Source organism: Schistocerca cancellata, chromosome 1 (assembly GCF_023864275.1).
Source record: "Schistocerca cancellata isolate TAMUIC-IGC-003103 chromosome 1, iqSchCanc2.1, whole genome shotgun sequence".
NCBI classification, from domain to species: domain Eukaryota; kingdom Metazoa; phylum Arthropoda; class Insecta; order Orthoptera; family Acrididae; genus Schistocerca; species Schistocerca cancellata.
Window position 1 is genome coordinate 679723134 of NC_064626.1, and position 17718 is coordinate 679740851.

The 17718-nt window shown below is 42.0% G+C and overlaps 1 protein-coding gene across 1 annotated transcript in view; it reads right to left on the bottom strand.

Annotated features, from left to right (window-relative positions):
* Window positions 1-17718, bottom strand: part of LOC126094274 (uncharacterized) — a 285093-nt gene that overhangs the window by 18011 nt on the left and 249364 nt on the right. Inside the window, exon 20 of the mRNA XM_049908787.1 lies at window positions 3409-3597. Coding sequence (XP_049764744.1) covers window positions 3446-3597 — 152 coding nt within the window. The 3' untranslated portion in view covers window positions 3409-3445. The remainder of the gene's footprint in view (window positions 1-3408; window positions 3598-17718) is intronic.

Consider the following 17718-nt stretch of genomic DNA (forward strand, 5'->3'; position numbering starts at 1 on the left):
AACCTGAGCCACCTGGATCCTTCCCTCCTCCACCAGCTTTTGTAAACTACACAGATGGGAGTTACCCTCATAACACATTCTTTGCTCCTATAATCCCTAACCAGTGCATCTGCCTCCCCTCCCTCACACATTCCTAGCCAGCAAACCTGCCACCTCCCTGCAAGTCCCTAGCTACCCATCCCCAACCCCTATTCCTGCCTTCTGCCTCTCTCTCTCTCTACCCACCCTACCCGACAGAATCCCCTTCCCACCCCAAGCCATGTGCTGAAATGCAAGCCTGGCACTGTGTGTCCAGCCGGCAAAGTGTAAGGGGATATGTGTGTGTAAGTATGGGGAAGCAATATATTCAATACCTCATCCAGAAATGCACCCTCTCAAAACCTGGACAGCAAGCTACACCGCAATGCAGAGTGCCTCTCTTGCAGAGTCTGCTGCTTGAGTTTGCTAAACATCTCCGTAATGCTATCACGCTTACCAAATAACCCTGTGACGAAACACGCCGCTATTATTTGGATCTTCTCTATTTCCTCTGTCAACCTGACCTGGTACGGATCCCACACTGATGAGTAATACTCAAGTATAGGTCGAACGAGTGTTTTGTAAGCCACCTCCTTTGTTGATGGGCTACATTTTCTAAGGACTCTCCCAATGAATCTCAACTCGCACCCGCCTTATCAACAACTAATTTTATATGATCATTCCACTTCAAATCATCCCACACGCATACTTCCAGATATTTTACAGAAGTTACTGCTACCAGTGTTTGTTCCACTATCATATAATCATACAATAAAGGATCCTTCTTTCTATGTATTTGCAATACATTACATTTGTCTATATTAAGGGTCAGTTGCCACTCCCTGCACCAAGTGCCTATCCACTGCACATCTTCCTGCATTTCGCTGCAATTTTCTAATGCTGCAACTTCTCTGTACACTACAGCATCTACGTATCTGGTCTTCAGTGACAGGTCTCCTTCACTCCCCAGATTATTTAGATTCTACCAGAAATATCTTACATACACTCCTGGAAATGGAAAAAAGAACACATTGACACCGGTGTGTCAGACCCACCATACTTGCTCTGGACACTGCGAGAGGGCTGTACAAGCAATGATCACACGCACGGCACAGCGGACACACCAGGAACTGCGGTGTTGGCCGTCGAATGGCGCTAGCTGCGCAGCATTTGTGCACCGCCGCCGTCAGTGTCAGCCAGTTTGCCGTGGCATACGGAGCTCCATCGCAGTCTTTAACACTGGTAGCATGCCGCGACAGCGTGGACGTGAACCGTATGTGCAGTTGACGGACTTTGAGCGAGGGCGTATAGTGGGCATGCGGGAGGCCGGGTGGACGTACCGCCGAATTGCTCAACACGTGGGGCGTGAGGTCTCCACAGTACATCGATGTTGTCGCCAGTGGTCGGCGGAAGGTCACGTGCCCGTCGACCTGGGACCGGACCGCAGCGACGCACGGATGCACGCCAAGACTGTAGGATCCTACGCAGTGCCGTAGGGGACCGCACCGCCACTTCCCAGCAAATTAGGGATACTGTTGCTCCTGGGGTATCGGCGAGGACCATTCGCAACCGTCTCCATGAAGCTGGGCTACGGTCCCGCACACCGTTAGGCCGTCTTCCGCTCACGCCCCAACATCGTGCAGCCCGCCTCTAGAGGTGTCGCGAAAGGCGTGAATGGAGGGACGAATGGAGACGTGTCGTCTTCAGCGATGAGAGTCGCTTCTGCTTTGGTGCCAATGATGGTCGTATGCGTGTTTGGCACCATGCAGGTGAGCGCCACAATCAGGACTGCATACGACCGAGGCACACAGGGCCAACACCCGGCATCATGGTGTGGGGAGCGATCTCCTACACTGGCCATACACCACTGGTGATCGTCGAGGGGACACTGAATAGTGCACGGTACATCCAAACCGTCATCAAACCCATCGTTCTACCATTCCTAGACCGGCAAGGGAACTTGCTGTTCCAACAGGACAATGCACGTCCGCATGTATCCCGTGCCACCCAACGTGCTCTAGAAGGTGTAAGTCAACTACCCTGGCCAGCAAGATCTCCGGATCTGTCCCCCATTGAGCATGTTTGGGACTGGATGAAGCGTCATCTCACGCGGTCTGCACATCCAGCACGAACGCTGGTCCAACTGAGCCGCCAGGTGGAAATGGCATGGCAAACCGTTCCACAGGACTACATCCAGTATCTCTACGATCGTCTCCATTCTAGAATAGCAGCCTGCATTGCTGCGAAAGGTGGATATACACTGTACTAGTGCCGACATTGTGCATGCTCTGTTGCCTGTGTCTATGTGCCTGTGGTTCTGTCAGTGTGATCATGTGATGTATCTGACCCCAGGAATGTGTCAATAAAGTTTCCCCTTCCTGGGACAATGAATTCACGGTGTTCTTATTTCAATTTCCAGGAGTGTATGAAGTTAAAGTTAATTATTAATGTTTTCTATAATGGTGCATTAATATCACCTTGGCTGATTTCAAAGTTCGTGAAGTTTGTCCTCACTGATGGGATTTAAAGAACATGTTGTATGAAAAGGAATTAATGAATCAGATTTGATTAATTTCTGCATTGGTACAGGTGTTACAGTCAGTCAATTATCTGTATGTTTACTACAGCACAAAGTGCATGATATTGTAAAAGTCTGTTTCAGTAAACTCAGATTGTACAGAAAGAAAGTTGTAATGTTTATTCCTGTGTTCTTTTAAATTATTAATAAGAAATTATAATTATGTTTATATGTCTGCCTAATTATACACATGTATCAAAAGATAAATTCACTTGAAAAAACTATAAAATTAAAAGTGGCCAAATGGCTGGTCAGTACTTACCTTCAGGAGTCGAAATTCCAATACTGCTGATAGAAACACTTAAAAGTAAGAGCCGTTTCTAACTATTCAAATTATTTGCTCCTTGCTCATGGAGGAAAGAGGGATAGATCAGGAAAGGTTAGTGAGGAGAGGTCAGTCACTCAGACCTTCAGATGAGAGTGTAAAGCCTGTTATGAGATCAGAGGATTTCTATGGGACCCGGCCCTCCTTTCTAACCTTCCCCAGTTCCCCAATGCATTCTCTTCACTCTCTGAAAATATAATTAATTTTTCTTAAAGCTAGGATTTTTGAAATGTTTCTTTCAGCAAAACTGGAATTTTCCTCATGAAGGTAATTGCTTGCAATTTTATAATATTAGACTTTTTTTACTAGACTAATCCTAGACTTTTTTACAGTTTTCATCCTTCTACAGTCACATACACAGAATAAATGGTAAAACTGTTGTTTGTCATATTAATCTCTGCGTGCAGACAAAAATTTCTTACACAGAGTATTTATTAAGTGAAAATGTTTTCTTATAATGAATTATTGCCTGTTAAAAATAACTTACACATTTAAACTGGTGTAGGCACATCTTTTGTACAACATCATACTTTTCCAATGCGATGCACAGACCAACTGCGGAATATCTTCCTTCCAGCTTTTTTTAATTCACGTCCATGTGCTACATGCACTTCCAATGAGGCACCATTATTCAAGGCAAGCCACGTGTGCACTTCATTTGAACCAGATGCTGCTGCTAGAAAATTTTACATAGTGGTAATCAGTGACCTTATAGGGATTGGACTTATTGGACTAATATCATGTTTTACAACCCACATCAGTACAATACCTGATGAGGAAAAACATATAGCAATATAAATTGAAAATCCATCAATGTCTAATACTATTCAGACATATAGTTCTGAGGAGAGAAACGACAATGTATTCCTTAAAAAATACAAAAAGTATAAAGTTGATCCATTATTAATTTTTGTTCACTATGTTGAGGCTATATTTCAGCACTTCCTTCAAATAAAAGTAAAATTTAACTAACAAACTTGTGTTTGAGAGGAGACTTAGGTTAGTAAAAAAACAATTTAAATGGCCTCACATAGTTCAATGATGCAGCAATAAACATCTTCAGTTTAATTTGAAATGTTTGAAGTTCATCCGATAATCCCCCACCCTTTATACTACATAGCTTTCTGAACCATTACAGATCTTTAAAACTCATCTATAAACAAAGTTCATTTATCCTCTCATGCTTTCAACAAGTTGTTACTACACTTCATCATTCCTATCTAGAACAGTTAAACCACAGCCTCCACCAGGGCTCCAATTGGATTTTATCATATCCTTTCCTAAATCTTCTCAACCTTTATCAAAATTATATTCTGTTTCCTACTCATCCTATGAAATATCCTGATCCTTTCATATGTCACCCTGGGTCACGTCAATGTGAAGGAATTAGGTGTGAACCCTGTCTCACACCCTCATTAAACACAGCTCTGCAGTTTATATACGCTGCCAGAGACCAAGCAACCCATGTAAGTAATTATGTTACATTCCACTTTGTGGAAAAAAATTCTGGTCAGGAATAGTGTTTTTGATGTCCCTTCCATTTTCTGTCAACTTCTTCTCTGAACTGTAAGCAACGATTCCAATCTATTTTAGAAAAGTCAAAAATTCCCAGACGGTGATCAGTAAACTCCATCAATACCAAACTGACCTTAATAATTTTTATAGCTGCAGTCTCATAGTCCTTTTCTACATATGTTCGAGTTAAGTCAGATAGTGCAGTAAAATCTATACTTTCCTTTCTGGGAATCACTACTACACAATGGTTGCTATTATTTCTTCAATAGAAGGAAGACAAAATTAATTTAGCTATTTTTGTCTGTTGAATTAATGCAGGGTTATGTGAGTGCTCAGGTTTGTAATACTGAGATACCCTTTAGGAGAACATCAATTTCACTGATCTTGTTATGAAATGATTGTGCATTATGCTGGTAAATTTTAGACCGAATTTATTCATGGCTTAGTGGTTGTGTGTCACATTTATGGAAGGTGGGCAGGAATCTGGTGGGAACAGAGTACAGACATGTGTGTGATATGTGCAAAAGACTGAGCTCATGAGGATTATGGAGGTCTTAAGAGGGTTGGAAGGAGAGTTTGGAGCTACACAGTAAATAAATTGGAATGTGATTTGATAATCTGTGGAGACTTTAACATTGATTTTCTTACAAGAAACAGAAACAGAGAACCTTATTTGAACATTGCTACATGCTACTATTTAAAGACTGAAGCAAAAGTTTCTATTCGATTAACGGGCATTTGCAAAACAGATTTAGATGGTAGTTACAAGATGCTGCAATGGAATGGTAATGTGGAAACTACCAGTGATTAATTTCTGCACAGGAATAATCCCTGACAAAGATCCAATCTTAGGATACACTACTGAAATCTTTATGCAACAGATTATTTGAATGCTTATTAATATCACTTGACCCTAGTAGTGAACCCTAAGTTGGAAATGTGTGATAAAACAATAACTAACATGAAATATCACTTTTTTTTCTTTCAGTTAAAAAAAAACACTAAATGAAAAAGGTATATTCTCTACTGAAATAAGAAGTAGCCTTTTTCTGTAGATCTTGAAATTGTGCCTGTTGTTTTGATTTTTATGCACAAATCTGAAACAATTTTTTTTTTCAAACAATGGAAAATCCAGAATGGAATGTAACAATATTGTGAAAAGGAAAGTTGCTACTCACCATATGGTGGAGATGCTGAGTCGCAGATAGGCACAATAAGAAGACTGTCACATGTCACAAATAAAGCTTTCAGCTAGTAAGACCTTCGTCAAAAATAGACAACAGACATACACACACACACACACACATGCAAACACAACTCACACAGATGACTGCAGTCTCAGGCAGCTCAAGCCACACTATGAGTAGCAGCAGTGCCAGTGCACGATGGGAGTCGTGACGGTGGGGGTAAGGAGGAGGCTGGAGCGGGAAAGGGTAGGGATAGTAGGGTAGGGGTGGTGGACAGTAAAGTGGTGCTGGGGGGCGCAAAGGGATGAGGGAGTGCAGGGCAGCTATCTGCAGTCAGGAGGTTAGATGGAGGGCAGGGGAGACGTGAGGGAGGGGGGGGGGGGGGTGTAGCAGAAAACGAGAGAAGAAAAATTTTGGGTGCGATAGTGGAATGAGAGCTGTAATAGCAACAGGGAAGGGACTGGATGGGTGAGGATAATGAATAATGAAGGGTTACAGCAATATAGGATATACTGCAGGGAAAGTTCACACCTGTGCAATTCAGAAAAGCTGGTGTTTGTGGGAAGGATCCATATGGCACAGGCTGCGAAGCAGTCATTGAAATGAAGGATGTCATGTTTGGCAGTGTGCTCAGCAACAGGTTGGTCGTTTAGTTTCTTGGCCACGGTTTCTTGGTGGCCATTCATGCGGACAGACAGCTTGTTGGTTGTCATACCCACATAGAATGCAGCACAGTGGCTGCAGCTTAGCTTCTAGATCAGATGACTGGCTTCAAAAGTAGCTCTGCCTTTGATGGGATAGGTGATGTTTGTGACTGAACTGTGATTGTCACTGCCAAACATGACATCCCTCATTTCAATGACAGCTTTTCAGCCTGCACCATATGGATCCTTCCCACCAATATCAGCTTTTCTGAATTGCACAGGTGGGAACTTTCCCTGTAATATGTCCTACATTCCTGTAACCCTCCTGGCCTCAACCTTCGTTAGTCATTGTCCACATTCATCCAGCCCCTTCCCTGTTGTCATTCCAGCACTATACAGTACTCGTTCCACTATCACATTCAGTCTTTTTACATCTCTCCTTTTCCATCACCCACCACCCTCCCCAGCTCTCCCCTGCTCTCCATCTAACCTCCTGACTGCATATAAGTGCCCTACAATCTTTCGTCCCTGCTGCCCTCCAGCAGTACTTCACTGCCCGCCACCCCTATCCTACTATCTCAACTCCTCCTTGCCCCAGCCTCCTCTTTAACCCACCCAGTCGCCACTCCCATCATGCACTTGTGCTCCTGCACTTGCCTGAGACAACTGTCACGCATGTGTGAGTTGTGTTTGTTGGAGTGTGTGTGTGTGTGTGTGTGTGTGTGTGTGTGTGTGTGTGTGTTTTGTCTATTTTCGATGATGGCCTTACTGGGAAAGTTTTATTTGTGACAGTCTTTTTGTTGTGCCTATCTGTGACTCATTATCTCCTCTGTGTGGCAAGTGGCAACTTTCCTTTTCATAATATTGTTACATTCCATTCTGGATTTTCCATAATTTGATTTCTGCCTGACAGATTTTCTTCAATCCTAACCCAGTGCTGTTTTCCTTTGTTGTTGTTGTTGTTGTTGTTGTTGTGGTCTTCAGTCCCGAGACTGGTTTGATGCAGCTCTCCATGCTACTCTATCCTGTGCAAGCTTCTTCATCTCCCAGTACTTACTGCAACCTACACCTTCTGAATCTGCTTAGTGTATTCATCTCTTGGTCTCCCTCTACAATTTTTACCCTCCACACTGCCCTCCAATGCTAAATTTGTAATCCCTTGATGCCTCAGAACATGTCCTACCAACCAGTCCCTTCTTCTTGTCAAGTTGTGCCACAAACTCCTCTTCTCCCCAATTCTATTCAATACCTCCTCATTACTTATGTGATCCACCCATCTAATATTCAAGCATTCTTCTGTAGCACCACATTTCGAAAGCTTGTATTCTCTTCCTGTCCATGTTTCACTCCATACAAATACTTTCAGAAATGACTTCCTGACACTTAAATCTATACTCGATGTTAACAAATTTCTCTTCTTCAGAAACGCTCTCCTTGCCATTGCCAGTCTACATTTTAAATCCTCTCTACTTCGACCATCATCAGTTATTTTGCTCCCCAAATAGCAAAACTCCTTTACTACTTTAAGTGTCTCATTTCCTAATCTAATTCCCGCAGCATCACCCAATTTAATTTGACTACATTCCATTATCCTCATTTTGCTTTTGTTGATATTCATCTTATATCCTGCTTTCAAGACACTGTCCATTCTGTTCAACTACTCTTCCAAGTTCTTTGCTGTCTCTGACAGAATTACAATGTCATCGGCGAACCTCAAAGTTTTTATTTCTTCTCCATGAATTTTAATACCTACTACAAATTTTTCTTTTGTTTCCTTTACAGTCTGCTCAACGTACAGATTGAATAACATCGGGGACAGGCTACAACCCTGTCTCATACCCTTCCCAACCACTGCTTCCATTTCATGTCTCTCGACTCTTATAACTGCCATCTGGTTTCTGTACAAATTGTAAATGGCCTTTCGCTCCCTGTATTTTACCCCTGCCACCTTTAAAATTTGAAAGAGAATATTCCAGTCAACATTGTCAAAAGGTTTCTCTAAGTCTACAAATGCTAGAATCATAGGTTTACCTTTCCTTAATCTTTCTTCTTATCTTAGTCGTAAGGTCAGTATTGCCTCACGTGTTCCAATATTTCTACAGAATCCAATCTGATCTTCCCCGAGGTCGGCTTCTACCAGTTTTTCCATTCGTCTGTAAAGAATTCGCGTTAGTATTTTGCAGCTGTGACTTATTAAACTGATAGTTCGGTAATTTTCACATTTCTCAATACCTGCTTTTTTGGGATTGGAATTATTATATTCTTCTTGAAGTCTGAGGGTATTTCACCTGTCTCATACATCTTCCTCACCAGGTGGTAGAGTTTTGTCAGGACTGGATCTCCCAAGGCCACCAGTAGTTCTAATGGAATGTGGTCTACTCCCGGTGCCTTGTTTCGACTTGCGTCTTTCAGTGCTCTGTCAAACTCTTCACGCAGTATCGTATCTCCTATTTCATCTTCATCTACATCCTCTTCCATTTCCATAATATTGTCCTCAAGTACATCGGACTTGTATAGACCACCTATATACTCCTTCCACCTTTCTGATTTCCCTTCTTTGCTTAGAACTGGGTTTCCATCTAAGCTCTTGATATTCATACAAGTGGTTCTCTTTTCTCCAAAGGTCTCTTTCATTTTCCTGTAGGCAGTATCTATCTTACCCCTAGTGAGATAAGCCTCTACATCCTTACATTTGTCCTCTAGCCATCCCTGCTTAGCCATTTTGCACTTCCTGTCAATCTCATTTTTAAGACATTTGTATTCCTTTTTGCCTGCATCATTTACTGCATTTTTATATTTTCTCCTTTCATCAATTAAATTCAATATTTCTTCTGTTACCCAAGGATTTCTACTAGCCTTCGTCTTTTTACCTACTTGATCCTCTGCTGCCTTCACTACTTCATCCCTCAGAGCTACCCATTCTTCTGCTACTGTATTTCTTTCCCCCATTCCTGTCAATTGTTCCCTTATGCTCTCCCTGAAATTCTGTACAACCTCTGGTTCTTTCAGTTTATCCAGGTCTCACCTTCTCAAATTCACACCTTTTTGCAGTTTCTTCAGTTTTAATCTACAGTTCATAACCAATAGATTGTGGTCAGAGTCCACATCTGCCCCTGGAAATGTCTTACAATTTAAAACCTGGTTCCTATATCTCTGTCTTACCATTATATAATCTATCTGATACCTTCTAGTATCTCCAGGAATCTTCCATGTATACAACCTTCTTTTATGATTCTTGAACTAAGTGTTAACTTTGATTAAGTTATGCTCTGTGCAAAATTCTACCAGACAGCTTCCTCTTTCATTTCTTACTCCCAATCCATATTCGTCTACTATGTTTCCTTCTCTCCCCTTTCTACTCTTGAATTCCAGTCACCCATGACTATTAAATTTTCGTTTCCCTTCACTACCTGAATAATTTCTTTTATCTCATCATACATTTCATCAATTTCTTCTTCATCTGCAGAGCTAGTTGGCATATAAACTTGTACTACTCTAGTAGGTGTGGGCTTTCTTGTCTATCTTGGCGTTCATTATGCTGTTTGTAGTAGCTTACCCGCACTCCCATTTTTTTATTCATTATTAAACCTACTCCTGCATTACCCCTATTTGATTTTGTATTTACAACCCTGTATTCACCAGACAAAAGTCTTGTTCCTCCTGTCACCAAACTTCACTAATTCCACTATATCTAACTTTAACCTATCCATTTCCCTTTTTAAGTTTTCTAACCTACCTGCCCGATTAAGGGATCTGACATTCCACACTCCGATCCATAGAACGCCAGTTTTCTTTCTCCTGATAACGACGTCCTCTTGAGTAGCCCCCACCTGGAAATCCGAATGGGGGACTATTTTACATCTGGAATATTTTACCCAAGAGGACACCATCATCATTTAACCATGCAGTAAAGTTGCATGCCCTCGGGTAAAATTACGGCTGTAGTTTCCCCTTGCTTTCAGCCGTTCACAGTACCAGCACAGCAAGGCCGTTTTGGTTAGTGTTACAAGGCCAGATCAGTCAATCACCCAGACTGTCGCCCCTGCAACTACTGAAAAGGCTGCTGCCTCTCTTCAGGAACCATGCGTTTGTCTGGCCTCTCAACAGATACCCCTCCATTTTGGTTGCACCTACAGTATGTCCATCTGAATTGCTGAGGCATGCAAGCCTCCCCACCAATGGCAAGGTCCATGGTTCATGTGGGGGTTTCCTTTGTTACTATTTTCTAATGCATCACTGTACTCAATGTCTGTCCTTCTTTCTCTTCTTTCGTCTGTTTGTCTTGTTGCCTTACAAATCACACTGTAAGCTCTGCTTATGAGCCACACTGTATCACCATCCCGGCCACATGCAACAGATGGCTACAAGACTACGCTCTTTGTTGGTACAGCATCTTATGTCCCACATTACTCCCATTGATATCATTAATTTTATATCCTCAAATTGCTTACTCTCCCTGTATCGCTGTCCCATATTTTTGCATGTTATTTGCCACACTTTTCTGGTGCCACACGATCTTGTATCTCGTCCTACGAACCCCTCCCCAGCCCCCCCCCCCCCCCCACTCTTTCTCCATTTCTTTACTTTGATCTCACTGTAACTTCATGCCATATTTAGTGAGTTTTCGCCTATTGCTATCATCAACTCCCTCAGATTTCATATTATTTCCCCTTTTTGCTTCCATTTCATCCTTCTCGTGATCTTTCACATGTATTTAGGTGTACTTTTGCAATATTTTTCGGACATAATTCTACATTATTTATGTAATTTTTCATAATTTTTCGAATTTTTCCCACCACTATGGATCCTTGTTCCTTCCATCTGCAACAATACAGAGAGGTTTCCTTAACCCTAGCCAGAAATAGTCCCACATACTGTTCCTGTAGTGTTGCTTGGCTCATGGAATTCCCCCAAATGGCCTTACATTAAAATTACCCATCTCCAGCTGCCACCCCTCCTTACACAATGGCTTCCACCTGTTCAGATTCCGCCAAACCTTAGCCTTCACCAACATAGTCCTGCAAAATCATATCAACCAAGCCCAAACCTCCTTGGAGTACCTCCTCTCCATCCGCAAAATTCTCCTGCTGTGCAATCCCAAAATCCTGGAACCCATAACATACATTGAAATTCTTGCCCTCCAGGAACTAGAGGAACACACACAACGCCCCTTGAAAAAGCTCTCCATCCTGCTCATTTCCTACTCCTGCCTTGGAATACCACTTACCACCATCCACCACTTCTATGACAACCTTCAAACCTCCCTCACGTCCCCTCGTAGCTGACAAACCCTGTCTCGCACACTTACTATTTTTACCCTATCCTCGAAAACCCCTCTCACAACCACAAAGAATCCAGAAACCAAGCAGACCTGAAACGCATCATGAGCCTTTCATCCAGAAGCCTTAGCCACACAGAAACTTCAGTCCTATCCAAAGGCCTCACCTTTTACCCCACTCCCAAATTCAATCATGCAGGACTTGTTAAAGACCTTCTGTCCTTCTCTCAGTCTCTACAATGGGAACACTTTTTGCCACCAACCGCATCAATCAGACTCAACCAAAGACCAATTTTGAACAATGCCTAACTCAGTTCACTCCTCCATGCAACTGTGATACACCCCACAGCTCCCAAATCACCCCCTGTTAACTTTCCAGAATTTCTTAATCTCAAACCCTGCCTCACCATCATTCCCCAAATCCCTTAACAAGCAAACTAATCTTACATCCACAGAAAGAACTGCAGTCTACCACGTAAAAACTGATCCTGACCTTATAATCCTACTTGTGGACAAAGGCTACACCACTGTTGTTTTGAACCGCAAGGATTACCTGGCAGAAGGACTCCACCAGCTGTCAGATACATTTACCTACAAACCTTGCCACAGTGACCCCATTCCTGAAATCCAGCAGGATCTCCAGTCACTACTCAAATCCTTAGGCCCATCCCAGAACCTCTTCCCATAGTTCATCTCTCTGCTCACCCTTATCACTTCCTGCACCCCTACCATTTACGTGCTCCCTAAAGTCCATAAACCCAGCCCAGTACGCCCCATTGTGGGCAGTCACTGTGCCCCCACTGAGAGAATTTATGCTCTTGTAGACCAGCATTTGTCTGGCCTCTCAACAGATACCCCTCCATTTTGGTTGCACGTACAGTACGTCCATCAGAATCGCTGAGGCATGCAAGCCTCCCCACGAACGGCAAGGTCCATGGTTCATGGGGGGGGGGGGGGGGGGGTTCCTTTGTTACTATTTTCTAATGCATCACTGTACTCAATGTCTGTCCTTCTTTCTCTTACCCAGAACCTACCCTCCTATATAAATGATACCAACCATTTCTTCCACTGGCTCTCCACAGTTCCTGCCCCTTTACCACATGGTGCCCTGCTTGTCACTATTGATGCCACCTCCCTTTACACTAACATCTCTAATGCTCATGGCCTTACCGCTATTGAACACCTTCTTTCCCAACACCCGATGGATTCAAAACCAACAACCTCCTTAGCCAGTCGCCATGACCAACTACATCCTCACCCAAAATTACTTCTCCTTTGAAGGCATTACCTACAAACAAATCTGGGGTATGGCTATGGGCACCTGCATGGCACCATCCTATACCAACTTATTCATGGGCCATCTAGAGGAATCCTTCCTAAATACCCAGAATCCTAAATCCCTCACCAGGTTCAGATTCACTGATGGCATCTTTGTGATCTGGATTGAGGGTGAGGACATTCTATCCAAATTGCTCCCTAACCTCAACAAGTTCTCCACCATTTGTTTCGCCTGGTCCTACTCAACCCAACAAGCCACCTTCCTAGATGTTGACCTTCGTCCATATCAAACCTACTAACCACCAGCAATATCTCCACTTTGACAGCTGGCACTCGTTCCATACCACAAAGTCACTTCCACACAGCCTAGCCACCCGTGGTCGTCGTATCTGCAGTGACGAGCGATCCCTCTCAAAATATACTGAGCATCTCAATGAAGCCTTCACAGACCATAATTATCCTCCCAACCTTGTACAAACACAAATCTCCTGTGCCTTATCTTTCCTGTGTTCCACCAGCTCCCAAAGTCACACTGTCCGGCCACAGAGGAACATTCCCCTTGTAACTAAGTACCACTCAGGACTGGAGGAACTGAATTACATTCTCCAAGAAGGTTACAACTACCTCTCATTGTGCTTAGAAATGAGAAATGTCCTGCCACTATCCTTCCCCTCCCCCCCTCCCTGCCCCCCCACCTACACAATATAATCATCCCTCCCTTCAGGACCCCTGCTCTCAACCCCTTACCTCATGGCTGATACCCCTGTAATAGATCTAGATGCAAGATCTGTCTCATACATTCTGGTCACAAAATCATCTATCTCATCAAAGGCAGGGCTCCCTGTGAAACCAGCCATGTGATCTACAAGTTAAGCTGCAACCAACAAGCTGTCTGTCCGCATGAATGGCCATCAACAAACTGTGGCCAAGAAACAAGGGGACAACCTTGTCGGTGAGCACACTGCCAAACCTGACATCCTTCATTTCAATGACTGCTTCTTAGTCTGTACCATATGGATCTTTCCCACCAACACCAGCCTTTCTGAATTGCGCAGGTGTGAACTTTCCCTGCAATACATCCTATGTTTGCGTAACCCTCCTGGCCTCAACCTTCGTTAGTCTTTGTCTTCACCCATCCAGCCCCTTCCCTGTTCACATTCCACCACTACACAGCTCTCATTCCACTATCGCACCCAATCTTTTTACTTCTCTCTTTTTCTGCAAACCCCCCCCCCCCCCCCTTTCCCCTCACCGCTCCCCTGCCCTCCGTCTAACCTCCCGACTGCAGACAGTTGCCCTACACTCTCTCATCCCTTTGTGCCCCCCAGAAGCACTTCACTGTCCACCACCCCTAGCCTACTATCCTTCCCCCTCCTAGCCCCAGGCTTCTCCCTTACCCTCACCCAGTCGCCACTCCCATCACGCACTGTTGCTGATGCTCATAGTTTGGCTTTAGTTGCCCGAGACTGCAGCGATGTGTGTGTGAGTTGTTTGTGTGAGTGTGTGTGAGTGTGTCATCTATTTCTGACGAAGGCCTTACTGGCTGAAAGCTTTATTTGTGAGTCTTTTTGTTCTGCCTATCAGCGACTAAGCATCTCAGCTATATGGCGAGTAGTAACTTTCCTTTTCATAAAAAGTTTTTTCAGTATTCAGCTGTAAAATTCATTTTCTTGTGTATGTCGACAGGCAAATTTATGATGTTATCGGTGTTGCCTTTAACTAAAATTAAGGTATCACCTACCTATCTTTTGCAGTACATCATGTGTTGTAAGCAGGTTTCCTGGCTGCCTAATTTTTCTGTTCAAGGTTTGGCAGTGTGCTCACTGGCAGGGTTGTCCACTTGTTTCTTGGCCACAGTTTGTTGATGGCCATTCATGTGGACAGACAGCTTGCTGGTTGCAGATTAACTTGTAGATCACATGACTGGTTTCAAAGGGAGCCCTGCCCTTGATGGGATAGATGATTTTGTGACCGGAATGGAGTAGCTGCTGGTAGGAAGATGTATGGGACAGATCTTGCATCTGCTATTGAGCCAGATGTGGATGAACCTATAGCTAGCCCATCTTGTTGCTGATAAACATTACCACTGAATACAAAGTAACTGTAGCTGAGGATTAGTTCTAGTAACACTATAAATTCAGCTTGTGAACACTTTTTGTGCTTTAGTGAGTTGTTCATTCTTACTGCAAGAGGCACTTCAATAGGGCTATTGGAATATAGGTGTGTGAAGTCTAGTGATAGACAATAGGCACCATCTAGAATGTTTATTTACTTTACTGCAGTGAATAGTGGAATATTGTTCTTTGCAGTATACGTTGTTTCATATGTGACTTTTTTTTTAAGATACTGACTGAGTTTGTGGATATTTAGTGTACATGACTGTTCAAGCTGTTAACTAAGGGTATCATCAGATATCCTCCTTTGTGTAGTTTAGGCTGGGATCTTAATATGAGGGTTTTAAGGCTCATACAGGTAATGTATTTCTTCTCATGTTCCATCAGTAAGAAATGTGTGTTCTGTAACTGTCCTTTGATTTTGCTATGGGTTTGTGTTGTTGGATCTTTGTTTAGTTGTTCTATGTTGTTTTCTGTGAAATATTTATGAACTTTTTCAATGTACACAATTTCTTCCATAATGACAATTGTGTGGCTTTTACCTGCTATTGTGTTTATTTCCTGATTTTCTCTACTGTTTTTGAATCATTTTGTATGTGTCTATGGTTATCTTAATATCTCACTACTTCCTTCTCTAGGACTTTATTTAGGTTGTGACCTATGGCACATTTTTCATTGCTGTTTAGTTTTACAATATCTGTTGCATTGTCTATTGCCACTATGAACTGTTTCAATGTACTCTCTCAAAGGCTTTGTTTTGCACTATCTTTTAAACCTTTGTTTAACAGGTTTAACTCTCTGTCATTGAATACTATGTGTTGTTCACTACTCTGCTGCATAATGTGTGGCTTTTTAACTGTGTTCCCTCTTTAATATTCTCATATTGTTTGGATTTCAGACTGTTCAGTTTCATACTGTGTGTTACAGATCTTAAGGCACTCCTCAAAACTATGTCATGAATTTTCTCCCTAAAAGGTTCCACATATTAGGGTCCATTCTATTTCCTATTCGTAAATGTATGTCCAAAAGTTGTCCATTTGGAATGCTTTTCTTCTTGTGTAAGAGCATTATTTCTGTATTTAATCATACTGGTTCCATTTTTCACTTCAAAATCTTCGTACCATTCTAGATTAACGTTAATGTAGTTTGGAATCAGACCCAACTGCTGACACTGCTTGCTGAATTTCATGTGTGTAATTGTTTTGAAAACTTACATTTCTGTGTTTTTGAACTTGCATATACTTTCATTGCCTGGCTACGCACTGATGACTTAATTTCACTCAGTATGTTTCTGGAAAAACTGTAACTGAGTCAGTCATGATTTAAAGAAAGAAAAACTGCAGCAGTTATTTATTTTTTCGTTCTTAGCACAATGTGTTTCGAGAATTAATTCTCATTTTTAAGTGCATTTGTTTGCATAAATATTTTTTGTGCTGTTTGCATGTGTGATTTTCCGTGTAATGGAAGTGTCACAATACTTGTAAATAGAAAAACAAAAGTACTATCTCTAAGCTTAGTTTATAAAAAGTATTCCAAGTTACATTTCTCCAATTTTCTGATTGTAGTATAACCTCAAAAACACAATTACAGTACAAGAGAGGTACAAATCACATCAAAAACGTGTTGTGCTAAACACAGAAAAATAAGTAACTGGTGCAGTTTTTCATTATTTACATCATTTATAAAACCTTTTGGTTTGCTGAATTTTACTCCTTCTATCTTCAGAATTTCAAAGAGTGTATTCCAGTTGACACTGTCAAGGGCTTTTTTCCAAATCTACAAAAGCTATATATGTAGGTTTGCCTTTCGTTAGCCTATGTTCTAAGATAAATCATAGAGTCAATACTGTTTTTTATGTGCCCATGTTTCTCTGTTGTGTTAGTATTTTGCAACTATGACTTATTAAACTGATAGTTCAGTAATATTCACAACTGTCACCAGCTGCTTTCTTTGGAATTTTAATTCCTCTTGAAGCCTCAAGACATTTCACCTGGCTCATAATCTTGCACACCAGGTGGAATAGTTTTGTTAACAAAACCAAATTCTTAGGATTATGCCCAGAAAGCAATATTAAACAGAATAAGTATACAGAATATCTAAACACAAAATTGAGCAAGACATGCTACATTCTTTGTTCACTAAAATCCTGCGGTAATTAGAAAACAGTGAAGTGTGCATGTAATACCTACTTTCATTGTCACCTTAAAATTTGAGATCACATTTTGTGGGAAAACTAAAGCAGCTATTATTGCTTTCAAACACCAAAAAGGGCCATAAGAATCATGTTTGGATGCAAAAACAGACACTCATTTAGTGCTCTGTTCAAGATCTAGCATTCCTCCTTTATCATGTCCCTACATTATGGAAACCCTTATATTTTAAAATAAATGTAATAGATAAGGACAGTACATTGCAGTAACACAGTGGTATTCATGATCATACAAAATAAAAATTTACTCGTGACCCAAATCAACACATTTCTGTGCAAAGATGGTACTTTTTACACTGGAGTTAAACTTTATCATAAACTTCCCAAAAACATAAAAACTAATAATGAGGCCAAAATAACTTTTTGTTGACAACAGGACCCCTTCAGCCTTTAGTTTCTCTCTGAACCCAACTTTACTGAACTAACCCGCACTGTTTCCTTGGTAGTCTGTGTACAACCTACCGCACCCATTGTCCTCTCACCCTGCTAATTCCCATTTGCATTAGGTAGTTACTACTGTCTGCAGCTGTGCAAGTATTCTCCAGTGCTGCGTTCCTATCCCCTTCCCCTTC